The sequence below is a fragment of the Periplaneta americana genome, chromosome 13 (genome assembly GCF_040183065.1).
Source record: "Periplaneta americana isolate PAMFEO1 chromosome 13, P.americana_PAMFEO1_priV1, whole genome shotgun sequence".
Taxonomy (NCBI): Eukaryota; Metazoa; Arthropoda; class Insecta; order Blattodea; family Blattidae; genus Periplaneta; species Periplaneta americana.
This window is the reverse complement of record NC_091129.1, coordinates 147,866,581-147,889,987: the sequence shown is the minus strand read 5'-3', so window position 1 is coordinate 147,889,987 and position 23,407 is coordinate 147,866,581. Positions and strand designations below refer to the sequence as shown.

At 35.5% G+C, this 23,407-nt stretch overlaps 1 protein-coding gene across 5 annotated transcripts in view; it reads right to left on the bottom strand.

The window, feature by feature from the left end:
- alpha-Man-Ia (alpha-Mannosidase class I a) overlaps positions 1-23,407 on the bottom strand; it is a 333,187-nt gene that overhangs the window by 53,066 nt on the left and 256,714 nt on the right. For 4 of the 5 annotated variants that reach the window (XM_069844456.1, XM_069844457.1, XM_069844458.1 and 1 more), the window contains exons 2-3: positions 7,579-7,957; positions 2,183-2,401 (exon numbers count right to left, since the gene is read on the bottom strand). In XM_069844456.1, the coding sequence (XP_069700557.1) occupies positions 2,183-2,401; positions 7,579-7,845 (486 nt within the window). In that variant the 5' untranslated portion in view covers positions 7,846-7,957. The remainder of the gene's footprint in view (positions 1-2,182; positions 2,402-7,578; positions 7,958-23,407) is intronic. The other variant, XM_069844455.1, reaches the window with a different exon arrangement.

Below are 23,407 nucleotides of genomic sequence, written 5' to 3'. Positions count from 1 at the left end.
TTGAGGTGTTCCGAATCCATTTCTTGGTTTGAGTTGCACAATGGGCAGTTAGGGGACTGATATATTCCAATTCTATGCAGGTGTTTGGCCAAACAATCATGGCCTGTTGCCAATCTAAATGCAGCTACAGACGATTTTCATGGTAAATCGGGAATTAACTGTGGATTATGATGCAGAGAGTTCCATTTTTTCCCTTGGGATTGAGTTATCAAATTTTGTTTGTTGAAGCCTAAGTATGTAGATTTAATAAATCTCTTCACAGAGTAATACGTAGATTAATAATACATAATATATATAATACATAATATTACCAACAATGTCACATTTTGCAACTAAAAGAGTTGCAATAACCATAACATTTTATGGATTATGTGTTCGTTTCCTAATATATTTAATACTCTTTTTGGGGGGTGCAAACTCTAAATTTTACTTTCTCATTACAGAAAATACGTGGTGCTGTAAAAAACAGATTTCAAGATTTTATTGAAACTACAGGTTTTCACCATCCCTTTGATGAAGAGACGAATTAGAATTGGATGGAATAGCTTTCGGCATCTGAAAATTATTCTGTTATATAAATTCTTAATCCTTTGAGATATTTTAAGAACAGCTATGTATTGTTACGTATGTCCAGTCTTGATGTACGGTTGCCAAACGCAGTTTCTAACGGGAATGAGAGGGAAAAACAAAGACACATTCTCAAAGTATTTCAGCGGAAATGAAGATATTACATATCTCAATAGGAGAGATCGGCCAGCAACATGGAGCTTGCAGGGTGGTCCGGCATGAAGGACGTTGGAGCACGCGCTGAACAGCTGATATGGAAATGAAGAGGACACTTGAGGAGACCTGATCAGCTTCTAAGCTTAAATGGATGAATGCCTACAAGCTGTGGTGGTTGTTAGAGGGGCTTCTTTCGTTTTCGCTGACAAGTGAGTTTAATTTCATTATGCGAATTGCGATATATCTACAAGTGTGTTAAATGCATCATTTGCATTCTACGTGTTCGACAATTTGATTTATTCCTAAGCCCCTACATGACTAAATTTAACGAGAAACCGTGTATACAGAACAAGCACATGGAACTGAGGATAGGGAAAAGAAAATAGGACAGATTCAGACAAATTGCCAGACTTCTGTTTAAAAAAAAAAAGACGGATGGAAAGCAATGGACACGAGTAGAAAAAAATATGTGAAATATTTTGTTTTCGGAATATGTATGGTAAGTACTTTCTTGTGTTAAATTTTTAACGTACCTTGTTAACATGTTTCGACCTATTTTCGGTCATCTTCAGAACTGGTCGTTGTTGGTCTTGGCGCCTCTTGTTTCCTGTGTGAGTGCGTTCGTAGTGTAGAGTCAAAGAGTGTATGTGTTTTGAAATTGAGTTGGGTGTTGAGAATATCGTTGGGGTGTGTTTTCGTTTGTCTGTATATTTCATATTGTTCTAGTGTGTTGAGTTTCTGGCTTTTTGGTTGGATGTGTAGTATTTCCATGTCTATGTTGATGTCTCTGTAGGTGTGGTTGGCATTTGTGATGTGTTCTGCATACGTGGAGGTGTTTTGTAATTTTGTTATGGCTGTGATGTGTTCTTTGTAACGTGTTTGAAATGATCTGCCTGTCTGTCCTATGTAGAAGTTGTTGCAGGTGTTACATTTGAGTTTGTATACGCCTGTGTGGTTGTATTTGTTTGTTTGTGTGTTGAGATGTTTTTGTAGAGTTTTATTTGTTCTGTATGTGATGTTGTAGTTTAATTTCTTGAATGAGGTTGCAATTTTATGTGTGTTTTTGTTTTCGTATGTTAGTGTGATGTATTTTTTGTGTTCTTGTGTTTGTGTTGTATTCTTCTGTATTTTGTTTTGTATAAAATACCAAACGAAATAACATTTTTAAATGTTATAACTAAAAAATTTAAAACAACTCAACTCTTGCTAGGTATTTCATATAATAAAGTTCATAATCAAAGTAATATAATTAAATTTTTGTCAGACTGGTACTACTGTATTTACGCAATATAAAATGCGGTTAGAATATAGGCTTACTGTATAATCAACTCCTACTTCGAATAGCACAACAAGACATCATAATTCTATATAACTCTCAAAATACAGGAAGCGTTTGTTCATGATAGATTTTCGGGGTTTGGTTATTATCTATTTATGAACTGCTAATAGGTTTACTTACTGCTGAATTGATATCAAAATTCTCAGCTATCCAATCTCGGCCTTGTTTAAACTCTTCTTCTAATCCCATTATATACAAAGTGTCCAAACCATCAACAATCGTCGCACCGAGAGACATGGATCCGAAGATACTTGCACTATGACTTCTTTTACTAATCGGTCGGAGCTCGTTCTTCCCCCATGCATAGCGTACGTAGTTGTCCCATGCATGTTTCATCATCTGCAACAAAAAAAGGAAACATATAAAGAAACTGCATTTAAGCATTGAAAGGTTTTACTCTCGTGCGGCTTAATTCGTTTAATGATTATTAATTTTATCACATCTGAAAGAAATTAAACAAGTCACACAAGGTTGTCTATGAAACAGTCTACAAATGCACTATACAATAATAAAGGATTTTAATACAGCATATTACACAATTAAATCCATTATATTTTACATCGATGATAAGATAATCGTATCTAACCCAGAAGACACATTAGAAACAATATTTCTCTGGAAATGTTTGCTGAAAAAATCTAAAATGACAAAATTTTTTAACAAGAAACTATTACGCAAAATTGTGATAGTCAAACAATATTATAACAGATGAATAAGTTCAAATACCTGAGATGTCAGCAACACGAAAAAAAAATATATATATAAATAAAAATTCAGATCAAGTTAATTAAATTTTCACCAAATTTGATAAACGTTAAATAAAAATTTCAAGTCTAATAGAATTCGAAAAATCACACGATCTAAGTACACAGCACTACTATGTGGTAGTGAAATTTAGAATCTTCGAAAAGGACACTCATCATTCATCAAGATTAATCACGGCAAAGACGAAATTTCTGTAGAAGAGCATCTTGCTACACTTTATTAGATCTGAGGAGAAATTCGGAATTCTACAAGAATTATAAATAGCTTATTATTTGTAATTTGTTCGCCTAAACCAGCGTTGTCAGACAGAGACTAAACGGAGCGGAGCGCTCCACTAGACTTGTTGCGTGCTCCGGTGTTTACACAGACATAAGCAAGTTTACGCTCCGATCTAGCTCCACAACCGGTTTTGGAGCTTACAACTCTGACACTACTGGCCTAAACGGACCATCGGATCTAATACTCGTGAAGGATTATAGTGGTGGTGGTGATGATGATGATAATTAAATGAAATTATTTACATTCTAATGGGTTATGTTTTTGCTACCAAACCCTCTTTTGAGTGTTATCACGCAAAGGAAGGAAAACAATGCATTTTTCTACTAGTATTTTCGCAAATAAGGCATGGGAGACAAAAAGAATTTTATGACCGCAAAGGTCACTTTTAATTAATTATATAATATAGCAATTAGTTATTATGAAAATATTTAACAACTGAAAGATATTAAATTCGTAACATATGATTTGATATTTTCACGGGTTTCAACACTGTATGAGGTTTTAGGTACGGATTTAATGAAAACGTTTAACATTTCGGAACTATAGGCGTCAGAGAAGTCACAGAAAGATAACGATTTCCTATAAAACGGTGAATGTTAGAGAAAACACTTATTTAGATTTTTCAAATCTCTCCTCATGATTTATTACCAGTTTCATTTTGGTGCAGTGGTTACCATCACCTTGTATATCTCAATAATTTGTCTCATATCTTTTCGTTCTATCGTCGCCTGTGTTGAGGAAGTGAAACCTAAAATGCAATTAACACTGTTTTAAACTTTTCGGTATTTGGGGAAGAACTATGCGATTGTCTCTGCACTTCAACTTAGGTAGTTCACATTTAACATCTTTTTCTGTTGTCGGCTTGAGGTGTAGTTGGTACAGTGATGACCTTCTGTGCTCGAGGTTGTGGGTTCGACCCCGGACCAGGTCGATGACATTTTAGCACACTTAAATGGTGCAGGTTCATGTCAGTAGATTTACTGACATATAAAAGAATTCCTGCGGGACAAAATTCCGGCACACCAGCGACGCTGATATAACCTCGGCTGTTGCGAGCGTCGTTAAATAAAACATTTTTTTTTTCTTTTTCTGTTTATCTGGCAATTGTTCGTTTCCTGGAATATGCCTTTATATTTTAATACTTCAGAAGAAAATCAAATTAAATATTAAAGTAAAACAATTATTTTTGTAAGTTCGTATATTGTTTGTAATTTATAATAGCTTTGTGTATGGACAAGGCAATTCATGGAGTTACATGAGCATCATACGGAACTTATTTCTGACCTCACTTTGAGTAACAAAATTCATATGAGCATGGACTGAATTCTCAATAATAATAAGTTTATTTCCTATTCTGAGAAATACATTACTACGAAAATTTTTAATAGCCTCCCTATGAATATAGAAAATCAAACTCAAAGCATAAGATTATTTAGGGTCAAATTAAAGAAATACCGTCATTTCCCATAACTATGGTCCTGAAACACAACTATGGTCCATTCAAATTTTGTACTCCATAACGTAGTACCGCATTTATCTATATTTTTGCTGTAGGACTACTTAGTTTGAAGTCAAGTCACTACAGCTATCTACGAAAGGTCTATGTTACTTCTACAATTTTCTTTGAATGGTTGTATCTTGGACCATAGTTGTGTTCCAGGACCATAGTTATGGAAATTGACGGTACCTAATTTCTCACGCCTTCTATTCTGTAGGTGAATTTGTGACATTCAACAACGCTTCATGAATATTTGTGTGTTGCATTAAGCATTGATACTAAAACTTTGTGTTGTACTAGTAGACTATATTGCAAAACTCTTCTGTATATGTTCACAACTACTCTATTTCCAACTAAAGATTGAAGTAGACGTAAACAAAACCGAAATGTATTACTCCGCAATCGCAAGCTAGCTACCAAAGCAGCCACCAGGGCGCATTATTTTCGGCAAGTGAGCTCGCAGGGCAGCCACCGTCTGATATATTGCAGACATTTCAACACATTCATTGAACTAACCCGTAAAATGCTCACATAGGGTTAATATTTATTATTTCTCTACTGGGAATAGTGAATTTTCATTTTCTGTAGATTCGTGATTAAATGTTATTCTTTGAAGAGTGGAGAATTTCTTTAATTCTACAGAAATTTATTTGAGGTTGACAACACTGAATCTCGCACTGTGTTATACCAGCTGTGCTGATGTGTTCTGTGAAGCTGCAAGTCACCTTGGGAGGAATTTAATGCCTATTACGCATGCGCGTTGCCATAATACACGTTACAATGATTTAACACGCAATGTCTGAAATTACTAATATAAACATGTTGTTTAAATCGTAAGAAAGTGTTCTTATAAGCATGTTTAATTCACTCGTATTCCATGTATATTATACATTTTATTATTTTAGAAGGATCTATTTTAATATGAGGAATAAGATGACAAGCACGAGTTTGGAAGAGTTGTGCGTCCAATAGCCAATCAAGAACCATTATGCCACGTGCATTTATTTACATTTACTTCAATCTTTAGCTGGAAAGAGAGTAGACTGTGACTATAATTAAGACTTTTTAGTACTATTTTTTTTTTTTCGTTTGATATGTTCCATATTCTAGCTGTGAAGCGATGTACGAATACCATGGAATGCAAATAAATACAATACAAAACAATACGGCCAGGATTTGCGCTTACACAGCATAATCAAACATAGCACAATGCACAGGAACGGTGCTTGACCGATGTGTCAATGAAGGTCGTCTACACGCGCCATTCACATGTATGCGACCTTGTCTATTGAAGAAGAACGCGATTCTTAGAGTACACGTCGTTAAGAGTAGGGATAACAAATTTAATGCTACCAGAAAAAACCATACCATTCATAAAGTAATTATTATTCTTTTATCTTCTGTTAATATTTGGGTTTAAGAGAGATGAAGTTACAGGAGAATGGAGAAAGTTACCCAGCGCATTGTATTCTTCACCTGACATAATTAGAAACATTAAATCCTGAACGCTTTTGAAATGGGCAGGACATGTAGCACGCATGGGCGAATCCAGAAATGCATATAGAGTGTTAGGAGACCGGAGTGAAAAAATACCTTTGGGGAGGCCAAGGCGTAGATGAGAAGGCAATATTAAAATGGATTTGAGGGAGGTGGGATATGATGGTAGGGACTGGATTAATCTTGCTCAGGATAGGGACCGATAGCGGGTTTATGTGAGGGCGGCAATGAACCTCTGGATTTCTTAAAAGCTATTTGTAAGTAAGTAAGTAATGTAAGTAAGTCACAGTTTGAATAATTTGTCAAAAAGTGTATTCTGGCGATGAAAATGGAAGCAACGAATTTATGATTAGGCTTAATATTAATATTAACTATCAATAATTTGTAAATCACTGTAGAAATATTTTATAATAATAATAATAATAATAATAATAATAATAATTATTATTATTATTATTAAATACAGCAGTTGTTAGATTAAGTAATTATAAAATGTGGTTGATCTTCAGTTCTTCAGGTAACCAAGAGTGTATATATAGGCCTACTATAAAATAAAACAAAGCAAAACAATACAAAATAAATTAGAATTTAGCAGCCCACATTTTTCTCTGTATCTCATAAACTTTTAAAGCTATTAATTTGAAATAATGAACACAGATTAAGGAAACACCTTATTATTATTATTATTATTATTATTATTATTATTATTATTATTATAAAAATTTCTTCTCTAGATGCATTTATTAGGAAGCGTGCGGAATTTCTGCGCGCAGTGCAGGAAACCTTACTTCCAGTGTCAGTTTTCTTGTCGGAAATGCTGTCTTTCCACACGCTTGTAGAAAAGATAGACTTACGCCACGTAATAGAAACTGTCCCTGATATTAGAGCTTCAGGCAAAATTTTATCGGTCAGCTATTTCCCGTCTCAGCAAATTCCCTACTTTGGGGACAGATATAAATTCGAGCCAACGTCTCGATGAAGACTGGAGATGTCTCTGCAGGACAATGTCCCTCAAGGCTGCAGATATCTGTGATATTTGGTCAGAACATGATAACTCCAAATCTACACTTACCGGTAGGCTACTTAGAAGCTATAGAAAAGCATTAGCATGTGCATATAATTAAAAAGTGTCTTAATCTATGTTATTTCCAATCACATTTGTATGTAAACTAGAATTCTGGTTTTTAAAGGAAAAGTGAAAAATGAAAATGCTTGTATCTCAAATCGGTCTCTTTAGAGTTAGCATGTTTTGACCAAACACCACAGATTATATCCGGACAACACAGTAGGAATTAAAATAGAAAATAGATACGCTGATGCAATGTCTGGATAGCGAAAGAACATTGAAATAAAAAAAGGAGTGCAAAAATGTCTCCCATTAATAGAGAGACCATATTAATTTCTATTCATTGAAAATTTCCGTCCTACAGAAATAATAAAATAAAACCATGCTTAAACAATACAATAGTATAATTACCTCTTTTATCTTATCACGTTGCATTACTAAAGTTTCGTTCTTTTTAAACTGTGCCTTCTCACTTGTGATATTTGCAGGGGAAATAGTCGACTCATCCAGATCAAGGCTGGAATTGAAGGGCACCGTAGTAGCAACGGGTGAAGAGTTGTTATTTCCTCTTTCAATATCTCCAAATGTCTTGTAATGATGAGACTTCGCAATGATGACGAACACAAACGAAGTGACACTCACAAGAGAAATAATTCCAGCCACTACGGATCGATGCATTGTTGACTGTTTTATATGAAAACAAATTATGTCTTCAAATCTGTTACAAGCTCTTGATATTCATCACATTAAAAAGTCACCTTGATGTAGCTACAAGCTATGTTTTCTGATACTGAAAAAGTACATAGATTTTAAATAAATATTCTGAAACAGTGATCGCTGGTGAGACAAAAAAATATATCCAATGCTCCGCATTAACTCTCCTGCTACCAAGGTTTTTTTCAAAACTTACTGCTACCAACGGGAGTAATACAATTGGATACTTTAAAGTAGAAGGGTGCAAAGTGCCAAAATGAAACATTGGAGATAAGATAAAAAAATGTAGCTATAAGAATAATTGTACACATATTTGTGTCATTTTTTTACTCATAGAAAACAGCAATAGTACAGTGTTTACTCATTAATAATAGTGGTATGTAAAGACATTATTTCTCCATATTTAATTATATAACACAGATTGTGAAAAGGGTTAAGTAATGGGTACAGTTGCAGTAGAATGGTGCAAAGTCCAATACCTATTTTTTCCTATTCTGGAGCAATTTTTACTCACAGATCTGCCTGTAGAACTGCCTATACCCCTCATTTGGAAGATAGGGAGTCATTGCTAGTAGATCACCCTTCTTTTTTTCAGTAATTTCCCTATTTTATGCTTTAACTTGAAACAATGCTGACTGCACATCTTTCATGTTTTTTCCCCCTTTTAAGCACTGGTATGCACTGCTTCATCATCATGGGACTGTTTCACAGAAACACTACCTGCTTTACTAACATCATACTGAATGCAACATGCCTTAAAAATATTCAAGTTCTTGATGGAAATTAGTTTATCAGCAACATCTTGCATATTAAGGAAATATGACTCTAGCATTGAAACGGTTTGAAATGGTTTTACAACTTTAGAGTCTTGTACGATTTTAAGCAGGTCACTAGGAATGAAGGCTTTTGTCACTTTCTGTCGTTTTTCAATCAAAGCGAAATCAGAATCGCATTGCAAGAAACTGTGGCCGCTGAGAAGGAAACGTTGTTCTATGTGCTCAAATAAACCAATGGCAACTAAAAAGAGACACATGAAAACCATTACACGATTTCTGTTTTCAGCTGCACAGTTATCAGATTCTTCTTGTTTGTTATGTCCATATTCATCAGTTTTAGTACACACGAGGCAATCTCATTGGCACCTCTACTCGCGATGCTTTCATCCCACATACACATATAAGACTGCATTGTGTCACATACACAAACTCCAAAGTTATAATGTGAAAGCTGACATCTGTAAAACATTTCGCTATGGGTAAGTTTGGGCACAAACATGACTTGTTGAAGATCCATTGCATTCTATGATGCAGCTCAATAGGGGGCTTACCGTCTGAAACTGCATGGTAACATCTAAATATCTCGCTTAAGAAAAACAAGTGGATGTAGCCTCTTTCATACATCATCCTCCTAGGCACATTGCACTTTTCTGCATAATAATTTCGTTTTCTATGATTTTGGCACTTTGCACCTTTCTACTTTAAAGTATCCAATTAACCTCATCAAAATCATATACCGGTCTTTGCTAAGCATTTGGAATATTAACAATTCATGTCTTATTGACTATAGACTTCCAGAAAATGTAAGAATTCAAATGAATCATCCTGTTTTTAAAGATACAGGGGGGATTCAAAAGTTCCGTTTCATTTTGTTGAAAACGTATACCAAAATTAATTCAATTTAGATATGTTACTGGTGACACTATTAGATGACATCTACTGTAAATTTAAACTTGCTTCCCTTCCAGTTCAAGACAAACTTCTCAATGTTATATAGTTTTGAGAGGATGGAAAACACATTTACGAGCCAAGAAAAGTCACAGTACTATAGCAAACACAGGAAATCAATTAATTTAATTCTTGATATTTAAACATTCGAATATCATCTATACAACCAGGAAACCCAAAAACTTTGTTTATAATATATTAAAATCCTAAAATGAATGTTTCAAGTTCTAACAATAAATAGATACAAATATAAACCAAATAAAAAATTCTAGTTCTTTTTTGAAATTGAAATATTCAAATATCACCTATAATACAATGAGCATCTCGAAAAAAGACTCCACTAATTATTTATAATAAAATCATTTTTAGAAAAACAATAATACACAGACATAAAACAATTGGAAACAAAAGGTCATGATAACATGAGGAGCTTCTTCGGAGCGAGAGGCACCATTCCGAAAGCCTTTGTAAAGTGGAGGAAAAAATACAAGCTGACGAGAGATCTTCAAGATGCCATCGTCACCACCATAATAAAATTTTCTGTAGCGATATTTCGTCAGCACCTTTATGGTGTATTCATTTTAAATTATATTTGGTTCTATTTTTTTTCTTATGTCTTAATCAATTTTGTCTGAAACCTGTTTATATAATTTTTCATTTTAAATTTTATTGTGAGCTATTCTGTGTCGCAAGGCAAACCCAAAATTTTGGGTTAGACCAATAAATTAAATTACATTAAATTATATAAAACATAATGTTGTAAATAGTATACATAAAATAATTTGGAAGCAGATAAAGTCAAAAGTGACGAAAATTAAACTATAAGTTGAATTTTATATCCTGGAATTTTCAAGAGGGGTAACAAGATCACCCCACATGAATATATGAATTACATCTTAAAATAGCTTAATTATTTATTTTATTTTTAATTCAAATTGTTAGTAGACATAACGGACAAACACATGGCATTTCAAAAAGATATATGGAGAGAAAAGAAAATAACATTGAAAAATCATCAGTGGGGTAATCCTATTACCCTTCTTGGTAGCAGGAGTGTTAAAAAGAACACAATCTATGCAAACGAGGATTATAATAAAACTTAAATAATTGTATACCAGTATCTAAAAAATATCAATGAAGATATTTTATGGTTCCCAAAGAAGTCCCGTCATTATATCTATCATATTCAGCCATAAAGCACGCATTATCTCTCATTTTGATCGTATATGTACCGGTATCAGTTTCCCAAACAGATTTCAAATGTGTTGCCCTGCAGCCTGTCTAGTTGATGCATGCAAATTACAAATGCATTCACGTGCTAATGTAAAGAGTGCATGCCATGAAACCGATCATTATAGATTTATCCGCTCCTCTCTTACTTAACTCCCACGACATGAAACTTTAATTCTATTGCTTAACTGCCAGTCTGGCAAACCAGACTCATAGCTAGACGTTTGTCTGTTGCAGTTCGTGCACATTCTTCCCTACAGTTCTCTATTTACTGACTCAATGTCTCGAAAAAAAAAAACGTTTTCAGACATAGGTTCCTAATCAATAATTATTGACTTGATTTTATGCTTGTCCCTTCTACAATCTCCCAACGTTTATTAAAATATTTGTTACATTTTTTCTGCGAATCTCTGAAAAAAGAATCAGTGAAGCGCATTGTGTGGAGTGTGGCATTGTATGGTGCAGAAACATGGGCATTACGGCGAAGTGAAGAGAAGCGAATAGAAGCATTTGAAATGTGGATATGTAGAAGAATGGAGCGTGTGAAATGGACAGACAGAATAAGAAATGAAGATATATGTATCGTATGCGGAGACTAAGAGGAAGCCAGAAAATAGGAAAGATTGGAGAAAGCTGGATTTGCAGTGAAAGACCTGCCCTTTGGCAGAACACTATGTAGGCCTATATATATTACTTACAAATAAAATATAAATATACATACATACATACATACATACATACATAAAGGTATCCCCGTAACATGCCATGAAGGCACTTGGAGGGCACGGAGGTAGAGCCCCATGCTTTCCATGACCTCGGCACTAGAATGAGGTGGTGTGGTCGGCACCACGCTCTGACCGCCTTTTACCCCCAGGAAAGACCCGGTACTCAATTTTATAGAAGCTGAGTGAACCTCGGGGCCATTCTGAAAGTTTGGCAACGAGAAAAAATTCTGTCACCAGCTGGGATCGAACCCCGGACCTTCCAGTCCGTAGCCAGCTGCTCTTACCAACTGACCTACCCGGCCACCACATACATACATACATACAATAGGGCCGTGCAATAGCATCGCGGTTAAGAGGTTGCGCAACAAGTCGGAAGGTTAGGTTGCGGGTTCGATTTTTGATGGAGACACGATTTTTTTTTCAATGATAGAATCCTCTATGGTCCTGTCCGGGAGTTGAGGCTTTAACACACACGCACCGGCACGCACACACACCAATTTTTATTTTAGATTTTTACGAAAGTATTATACTTGTACTTCATTAAAAATTATCGTAATACTGTACTAGTTAATTTTTTTTACCAAAAAAAAATAAATTAAAAATTAAGAGAAATATCACCAATAGAGTCTAGTCTTATACGTAAAGTATAAATACTAGAAAACGGTTGTAGTCTGACGATGTCACACGTCCTTATCTATCGATGTTACTTTTAATGGAACTAAAATAATATTACGAGGGAAATGGGCTATCCGAACCTATAACAGCCGCACATTCAATGAACGCGGAAAAATCAAGTTACACAATGGGCTCAGGGTTTGTCATTGCATAGTGTCAATGACAGTTTCGACCAATGCTGACAATACTTGGCGTCATTTGCTGTCGTCTCCGTTCGTGTCTGCAGCTATCTGTGAAACACGCGACTCACGCCATGTCCTGGACGTAGTAGACTTATCACTTGTTTCAGTAAAATTATGGCCGCAATAAAATCACATACATTCTTTTACTGCCCCGTGCAATAATTGGAATCCATGTGGTAGAAACGAAAGCAAATCGGCAGCGTCCCGTTGTATTAATGGAGTAATAAATATGCCCATAACTTGATATTATGGTTGTTACAGCCCTCCCTCTCGGGCCCATAAAGCTTTCTAACTTGAGAGGGGGGGAGGGGGTTTATGAGTATCTCTCTACTGACCTACACCTGCTGCTGTTGCAAATGAAAAGATTCAATATTCGAAGCCATGCAGTGAATAAACGGAACATCAATGTTTTGTTTCAAAATGTTCACGCGATTTAAAACAGGTATACAGTACAAACAGTGGCGGCTCCTGCATATTTCTTAAGAGGAGGAAAGATGTTAACAGCGCAAAATGACACCTTCTTGAGAGAAATATGCTACAAATTAGCCTACACGCATACATGTAAGACCAGGTAGTGTTGGGGTTGGCCTTCCTCCCTTTTGTATAGCAATAATCTGTTTTTGTAAACTGAGTTTCTTAAATTGTCCAAAATATAATATGTTTTTACTTCCATTCATTGTTGAATAATTGCACAAATTAACAATTACAAGGAAATTCACAACCTCGCAGCATTTTTCACGCACACTACAGCATCAAACGTGTTGGAAGAGACCAGCTACTAACTCGTAACCGGAACCGTTTTACGGAAATGAGAATGAGAAATAATCTGCTAGGAAAGCGAGAAAACTGCACCCACCCACGTGGTCTGTGTTGTCACATGTACATTTTACAAGTTCAGTATCACATGCTTTTGAAGAATGTCAGTTCTTGTAAAGTCATACTACCATTATTGTTCAAAGCTGCCGGTGGCCGATTAATTTTTTATGTTAAAAATAATGTAGTTTGCAGTACTTTCAATTTCAAAGATATATGTGCAAAACTGACAACTTGGCTGTTGTCCTGTCTATAGCGGTTTCAGAATAAGAAGGCATATGGCCTAAGCCAATTGAGTGCTAGCAACAGTTCGACGTTGTCACACAGTGCACGGTGCTCGAGACGTGGAAGACAGAGACAACAAATAAGAACAGAACATATCAGTAGCAGCACTCTCGCTGAGCGAGCGGGTCGAGACCTGTTTGTTCATTGTGTGTAATGTTTAAATATAATTACTCTTACTGAAGTAATTCTCATCTCAATTTTTATTACTTCTTCGCTTCATAGATCAGTAGCTCTTGGAGTCACTGACTTGCGAAATATAGTGACAGATACAGTATGTAGAAATTTCCTTCGCTAATGTCTGAGAAAGAATGTTTAAATTCTTACTCAGACTTCCTTGTACAGCAAAGCTGAATTTATTATTGTTTATTTCTCCAGAGGAAAGATAAGGTACAGTTTGTTTGTAGGGGCAGCCTAAGAATCTAGCGATAACAAAACGAAAACATATCTGTAGATACGTAATTTAGTATTGAAGTTGGACCTCCGTTAAATGAAGCCTATATAATTTAATTTAATTCTCTAGCTTATACATACCTAGGGGTCCAGGGTTCTACATTCTGGTTACGAATCTGGCTATAATGCAACGTAATCATAATGTGTGTTCATATATAATTCAGTACTCATACTGGAACTGTAGATTATTTTATTTTTCTCTGATAAACTAAGTCCATGTAATTTTATTTTATCATCTAATTTTTACATATCTAGAGGTCCAGTGTTCCATATTCTGGCTAAGAATCCCGCTATAAGAATATAACCATATCTATTCATATGTAGGCCTAATTCAGTACTCATATTTAAACTGAAGATTACTTTCTTTTACCTTATTAAATCAAGCCTATCTAATTTAATTTAATCCTCAAGCTTATACCTACCTAGAAGTCCAGGATTCTATGTTCTATCACTCTGGCCTGTGGCAATATAAACCTACGAGTGAAGGTAGTTGTACAGAAGCGAATATGAAAACCGTAATCCAATAATATCGTTGATATATTAGAGATAAAATTGTATATTAGAAAAAATAGTATAAAGTGTAATATATATATATATATATATATATATATATATATATATATATATATATATATATATATATAACAAAAGGTTTTTAAAATAGAAATTGAGTTTTGGAATTATAAAATCTCCTCGTTCCTAGCATGCCTGTATTTATTTTAAAAGTGAAATATAGTTAATGTGCTTCATTTTATAAAGTTTTCTAATGCTCTTAAGGAAAAATGCTGTTAATGCTCTTCATGGAAAAAGAGGCAGGAGTGTTTATGTTTACAATATCATCCAACTATCTCTTATGTTTATGCAATATTTCGTCTTATACCATGTATAATATTCCAATGAAAAGTGAAAATCGTACCTATGATTATTCTCAGCTTTCTTCTTCTTTCCACGTTCTATTATAATGGCACTGCTAACACATACTACTAATATATTTAAAATATCGTACGATGAAGTAATACACGGTTCTGAAAATTGTACAAATAATTAACACGTATGTTTTGCGTTATTTACCAGGAGAGGTAAACTCAAGTATACCACCTATTTTAATTGTCTCTTTGTCCTGTCCGAGAATATGAGATAACGTATGCACTTCTAAACCACACGTCTCTGCAGTCAGATTCTTTGTTCGTGAAGAACTGACAAGCACTGAATCATAAGTTAGTCCTTTAAAAAAGTATATACAAAAATACCATACTCCTCGCTTGTGAGTGTTGGACTATCCTTTTGCGTATAACATATGAAACACCAGAGCCAATTGCAATCCCTTCAAGAGACATTGTTACGGTAAGTTAAGCATCACACAAGAGAAAACAGTCCACATCTGAATGTGAAAATAAACAGATTCTATCTTCGTTTACAGAGACGGAATTCAGAGCAAAATATGTTCTATGCTGTAGGTTGGATATCTCTGTTTAGTCTTAAAGCGATAACACGCGAACCAGTTGACATACAATTGCCATTCTTGTACTGTTGGATTCAGAATTCGGAGCTCTATCGAATGCCATTGCTTTAAATTCATTCCTAGCCGTAAGTATTGTGCGCGCAAGAAATAAACTAATACGCGACGCTTCAGCGAGACTTCGCGACGATTTAACTAGGCAACACCGCTTCACTGTCACTGGCTAGTCGACATAGACCGGTCTGAACTAGCTCCGCCTTATATGCCTTCTTATTCTGAAAGCGCTCTAGTAGACAATGAATGGAAGTGAATTTCAGGGGCCAAAAAGATCTGCGATACTAATGTAGAACTACTTCCTCTTTGTTTTATATAAATCCAACTTCAACTTTCAGATATCCTCGAAAGTTTCAAACCATGAATAGTAACTTTTATAAAGTGCAATGAATAATATATCTTGATCTATCATTAAAAAAAAAAATTATATGGGTCTTTCATAGCTTTGCGTTAAAACTGTTTTTATTGTGCCTCCTCCTAGATGTGTTATAGTCTGGTTGAATGCAGCATCGTTAGATGGCAGCGCTAGCGATCTTGCTGCAAGACGAGTCGGTTTCTATTTCCCGGCCATGCGCTGATTCAGAGGAGGATCTCCTCCCTAACCGTTCATTTACTTGCTTTAAAACTCTGCTTCTTTCTTTGGCCGCTAGCGCGCTGTTGTCTATGTGTGTTAACTGCAGTAAAGGAGGAATGGATTGACATTCCTCCACACAAACAATCTCGCATTCTTCTCACAGTTTTCTAGTAGCACATGAGTGCGCGTCGTTAAAAACTCGATCAACCGAGGTTTTCTTATAGCTGTGAACTTGAAAATTATCGGATCTTCCTCGAATTTCAAAGCATATATTTCATCTGGTATTTACTTTAAAAGAAGAAAAATGTGAGGAGGACGTTCCTCCCTTCCATCCCCCGAGGAACCGCCACTGAGTACAAAAGAACTCTTTCAGTCCCTGAGGTGGCTGAGCGTCCTAGACATTCGGTCTGTCACGCAGTCGCAGGCGGCCCGGGTTCCAGTCCTGATTAGGCCTGGAATTTTTCACTGAAAAATCCATAGTGACGCTTGTGGCGGACAAGGTCACAGTTGGGATTTTCTCGTTTCTCCACCTTGGGAATGATCGTTTTGTCCGATCTACATTCCACTATCATTCCACAGATTTTCCCGATCGCCGGCTGGCGACGCACGGAGGAGGCTGGTCTACAAACGAGTGTGATTGCCCGCTTCGAATCGTGAATTATTTTTAGCGAGTCTTGATGTAGTCATCTGGTGCGGGTTGAGAACGCAAGTATTTGGAGGGTTAGCGCAATAGACCTAAAGAGCCGCAAAGCCACCTACTAACTGTAAAGTAAGGCACTCTCTTTAAAAAATCAAGCGTTCTCTGAGCAACTTCATGAAAATGATGAAAACAAGAAGTATGACAAGTTTGCATATTTCAATCAAGTCCACCGCATATCCCTACATACCCTTAAGGAGTAAGTTACAGCTTAAAGGAGTAAAATTTTGGAAATATTCAACATTTTTGTCCTCCATTACTGTATCTTGTACAATAATGAAAATTAGTATGTGTAAAACACTCTCCTTCTGCTATATGGTAAACATATTTTTACGATAAAAAATTATTTATATATATTTTTTTCAAAATTCAAAATTCACTGTGCAGTGATGAAGCGTTTCCCTCATAACTCATAAAGTATCCAGCATTCTGTGATGAAATTTTTGTGTGTATTTATGCATGTCACATCTACAATATGATGCAAAATCACTTCATTTTAAAAAATGGTAAAATATCAGTATTTCCTTCTAACACAAAATAAAAATATATTACTTATTAAGGAATGTAGTTGAAAGAGCATGATAATGTAAATATGAGTTTCAGCAATAAAATAAAAGAGAGAGAACATGAAAAAGTTAACAAGTTTATGAGTTATGACGGAAACGCTTCATCACTGCACAGTGAACTACACATTTTGAATTTTGAAAGAAAAAAATATAAATATATTTTTTTTAAACCGTAATAATATTTTTGCATATAGCAGAAGGACAAGTTACAATAATTGAGGAAAAAAATGTTGAATATTTCCAAAAATTTTACTGCTGTAAGCTGTACCTAACCCCTTAATCTGAAATAATGGAATGAAGCATTAGAGTTATAAGTGAAATCATACAGTATGTATTACTATTTTAAAATAAAATACTGCATTTCAACTTAGCATCAAGTAGCTCGTGCAGAGTAGCTTATTATAGATTCTTACGCAAGATATTGGGACATCCATTTTCGAGGCATAATATTTTCTTCTGTTTTATCAGAAAATACCGATACCATTATCAACAGTAATCTCACTAGAAGTTTTGACTGATCTGGAGAAAATCAAAACTCAAGTGGGATTTAACTGACTATTACACGATTAAAAGAAAGTACAGTGACATAAAAAACTCTTTTCTTACATTTTTATTGTACCTTTTTTTACTATACCATGCAGGCTTTGCTTAATCGTAAGTTTCAGTTGCCATGGTAACATTTTACACTGCGCAGATACAATCAGGACATAGGAGTTAAAAATACAAAGAAAAAATTTTTGATGTCACTTTATATAAAGATTAGAAGAAATAAACTACTCTAACACAATAAAATACTGACATACAAAATTCTGTTTCACTAATGTCAGCTTCACCAAAACGTTTGAACAGAGTCGCCATTTTCAGTTGACTGTCTATGCGGTGAATAAATGACTATCGCAAAGCATGTTTTATAGTATTATAAAGAATTAGCAACTTGAAATGTTCGAAAACAAAGAAACAAATGCTAGGGAAAATGATAAAAACAAACAAATGCTAGGGAAGTGATAAAAATAAACAAATGCTAGGGAAGCGATAAAATTGTGCGATAAGCAGCCATGATTGGTTGAAAGACGTCCTTTCGTACAGTTTTATTGGTCAAAAGTAATATGACGTAGTAAAAGTGTAACAATCATTATAATCATCATCACCATTATCCTTGAAGTATGATCCCAGGTGTGAGAGACATAATAGTTGAACGACTAGAGTTTTTTTAAGTCAAAGAATGCCACACTGCGCATACCCCAAGTCGAAAGTTTTCGGTCATATGTTTACGAGGTATTCGCTTCGCTTTTCTGTTTAAATATTGCATCTGTATGCTGAGAAGGAATTATAGCTGTAGCCTCTTCTGAACCGCACTACAGATCTTGAGGCATTTTCACCTGCTCAACAATTATGTCCATCGCTGTACATTTCTTTCGATTCAGCTAATCTGTAAAATTAGTCTATTTATTTCTTTATTTCAAAACTGTGACTTGGTTAATGATTTTACTAGTAGAGTCAGAAAGTACCGGAACTTCGGCTGGCAACGCCATGCTCTATAGGCAACTTCTCTGCCTTGTCCGTGTAGTATGTGACCTACCCTCCAGGCGTATAGACTCAGTGCGAACATGCGTAGATATCTTTGTTGCAGATGGCATATAACCATTTACATAACATCGCCTTCAAAGTACGACACACTTTTGCACTGTATTTCGACTGGTTTTCGGCTATGTTAATCTTCCCTATTCTCATGCGGAGTCGCACTGAGTCTATACGCCTGGAGAGTAGGTCACATACCACACGAACAATGCAGAGAAGTTGCCTATAGAGCATGGCGTTGCCGCCCAAAGTTCCGGTACATTCTGACTCTACTAGTACTGGGTGTTCAGTTCAAAGTGTGTCATGGCTCGCTGTATGCCGTCCCGTGGCTAGTCGATGAGCCTAGAGAATTCAATCTTCCTACACTTCCGCAGAGGCATATTACTTATCTGCCAGAGAAGTTGCCTAGCAAGTACGGCGTTAATTCAGAAGAGTACTTACCGATACGTACGGTAAAACGCCGGTAGTGGCAGGAATGTGAACTGTTTCGAAACATGTACTGAGGTGAGTCTTTTCTTACTGTCGGGATATGGCGAGAGGGTTAAGACGATTACTTACGTATTTGTTGACATTAACTTCGACAGTCAACATGAACATGGAGCATTTGATTTGTGTTGTGGAATGTTGTCGTACGCAACCGATGATAACAAATACCCTGCGTACGACTTGGCCGCGCAAAACACAGTTCGACAGAGGTTATGGTAGCACACAGACCGTACAGACCACCATCTGTTGCTACGATGTTCAAGTTATACCGTACACGTTCTCAAGTTGAGATTGAACGCCTTGATTAATAGGCAACTTCTCTGACACAAAAGCTGAAACTCGCTTCAAATCGCTGACTCATAAACAGTGACGTCATGACACACTTTGAAATGAACACCCAATATACACGTATGTATGTTATTGTGCATATAAATGCTTGTACTGACAGGAAAATAGGCATATTACGAATGCATTTTTTTCGTAAGAAAAGTGTACATTTTAAAGTTTTTGTTTACTGCGAAAGCGGCATTTTATTTTATTATGATTGCTAACGAAAGAAAAATGTGTGTACATGAGAGGGAGAAAGAAATAGAGACTGAGAAACATGTCTAGGCCCTTTGCTCAAGTCCACGAGTACTTACCTCTCATAAATGGGTTAATTTTTACGACTATCGTTCATCACACAACTCGTGTAGCCCTCGTAAAATCAATCAGTAGTATAGTTCTATCAAATAGTCGTGAGCGAGCTGCGCCGAAGGGGGATAAATGAGGGAAAACAGATTACATCTCGATGGAGTGCTACACAAAGGCGGGTGGTAGCACACACATCTATGCCTATGGCTATAATCTGTTAAAAATATGTGATACATTTCCGTCCACGTATAACTGCGCATTTTGTTTACAGTGCTCTCATCTAAAAGATGAACTATAATACTGTATTTATTTACAATAACATGGTTAACATAAAATGTCTGCGGTGCGTTTAGTAAAAGTTAACTTTCAAAAAAGATTTCAAACGAAAAGCGTACAAAAGGTTATACAGAACAATGTAAAACGCAACTTTTATTAAAGAGGCAAGAACCGCGATATCACATTTTTTTATTGAAACAAGTGGAATTGTTCGAAAAAATAAGGAACTGAATTTGACAGCAAGATAAAGGTTGCTGTGGAAACGCAAACAAAAGCAAGAGCGAAAGGGTTGGGTGTTTATGAACTGCACGTATTTTACAAAAATGTGGTCAGCAAACGTAGAGGGGAGGGGAACTCTAACTCCATTTTTCGAGTCGAGGTTGCGAGTAAAATGCATGACAGTTCTAATTCCTGCCCGTCATAAAGCCTCCATGTCAAGTGTATAGAACATTAACCCATGCCTGTAACGTCACTACCTTTCTAGAAGCACTTCGCGAAAATATATAAATAACTGGTGTAATTGCAAATGATTCATACTTCCCTATTAGTACATACTTTATGCAGCAACTAAGATAACCATCATTTGTGTAAACTGTCAAAACTACATTCCTTCACATTCATTTCACTTTGCCAGTACTTAAGTCACATTCACTATCAGATTCCTATTTTCTCCTACATGGTTCGTGAAAAAAACTACAGTTAGATTCAGTCCTCGGCTACATCATTATTTCATTTGTACCGAGTAGAAGGCAAAGAGTGATACGTACAATAAAAAGTCATACGATCTTCGAAATATCAAAGAAAACAAATTGACTTTTAGATTCCTGAAATTAAATGTGAACATAATATATAACAATACGTAGTGTATTATGGGATGCCTGACTAATGCCTAGGGATGTGATTTTGTGGTGATTATTTCAATGAATATTTCGTGGAAATATGAAAATTTGGGTTAATATTTCGTGAAAATTTTAGTTAGGATACGGCATAAAAGTTAATACTGGGTGTTCAGTTCAAAATGTGTCATGGCTCGCTGTATGCCGTCATGTGGCTAGCCGATGAGCCTAGAGAATTCAATCTTCCTACACTTCCGCAGAGGTGTATAATCTATGAGGCAGAGAAGTTGCCTAGCAAGTACGGCGTGCATTCTGAAGAGTACGTACCGATACGTACGGTAACGCCGGTAGTGGCAGGAATGTGAACTGTTTGGAAATACGTACTGTCGGGATATGGGGAGAGGGTTAAGACGATTACTTACGTATTTGTTGACATTAACTTCGACGGTCAACATGGACACGGAGCATTTGATTTGTGTTGTGGAATGTTACCGTACGCAACCGATGATAACAAATACCCTGCGTACGACTTGTCGGCGCAAAACACAGTTCGAAAGAGGTTTTGGTAGCACACAGACCGTACAGACCGCCATCTGTTCCTACGACGTTCAAGTTACACCGTACACGTTCTCAAGTTCAGATTGAAGAACGCCTTAAATAATAGGCAATTTCTCTAACATATAAGCTGAAACTCGCTTCAAATCGGTGACCCAACAACAGTGACGTCATGACACACTTTGAAATGAACACCCAGTATTATGTAGCACCTACAACAACATGTACAAATCCAGTTACTAATTTTAATTGCTACAAATTTCCTGATACTTTCAACATTATGAACATTAAATTATATAAATGAAAAAAATTTCTTGATAAGTAAGCCTACTTCCACAATATTATGAACATTAAATTACATCAGTGAAATGCGTCATAGTGCCACTACAGGGAATGAGATGAGAGTAAAGTGAAAGACTATTGAAACTTATGTAGGACCTATAGATAATTATGTAGGTTGTATTGTAAAATTAGGTATTTTATTTCATGTTTTATTATTATTGTGTTAAATTGTATTGTGTATTATTATTGTATTGTGTGTAAAATTGTATATGTGTTGTAAAATTGTATTGTGTATTGTAAATTTTATTGTGTATTGGTTATCATTTTATTGTGTATTGTTAATATTGTATATACCACTGCCACCGGGTGCTTGCCCACTTGCAGTGTAAATAAATACATACATACATACATAAATATATATTTTTTTGAAACGTGGGCCTACTTCGTATCACTGACTAAAATCATATTACAGCCATTCCTGGCAAACTGGGAATTCCAATGAAAAAGTCTTTTTCAGAAATATTTGTTTATTATTAGTGTAACGCATGGATAAAGGCTATAAAATTACATATTCTAATGTTTTAATTTCAAAAGGAAAGTATTTTACAAGTTTTATGAGCATTGAATTTAAATGGTCTTGGCTGGGTAATAATAGGTACTACTATTTTGTTTCTCTAAAGTTTGCAACACTTATGCTCGTAGAGAGATCAGCTGTTAATGATGTTTTTTCAAGGAGCTATTGTTGAAGAAATATTTTGAGAGTCTGCATTGTTAATTCCATAACTCCAGGACCAAAGATCTTTTTACTCTGTATTAGCCTATAGTCTTTCTGCCACTTCTTTGCAGTAGTCTGGGTTAATAATTTAAACTAATCTTACAATTCAAGTGAATATTTTGACTTAGAAATGTCACAGTTGTTTTGAAACTGAAAAAATTAAGGACAATAACTCATCTGTAACATCCGTGACATGGAAGGAACAGCTATATGTAACTTATTATGTTTTTGTGAACTAATTGGATGCCATGAGATTTGCATGGCTTTCAGATGGACACTATGAGAAGGAATCTCTTTTTGCTTGAGGCAGACACCTGAGTTTTACACTTTTTGTTAATAAGGTGTGAAGTGAGTTCACAAATCTTGTAACATCCGTGACGAAACCTGTTCTTTATTTTCTGCAATAATAAAAAATCTTAATCAACAACGTTTCTTCTGTAAAATGATACTGGTCTTCTAAATTGATTCTAATAATAAAAGTTGGCAAAAGTCATTTCAATTTCAATATACAGGATGTTTAAAAATACGGGGCATAATTTCAGGTATGTATTTCCCACATGTAGACAATCAAAATAGTTCATTACAACATGTGTCCGGAAATGCTTCATTTCCGAGTTATGGCCTTCACAACATTGAAATTCACCGGAACGTTTTTCTTTCCGCAGGTCGTT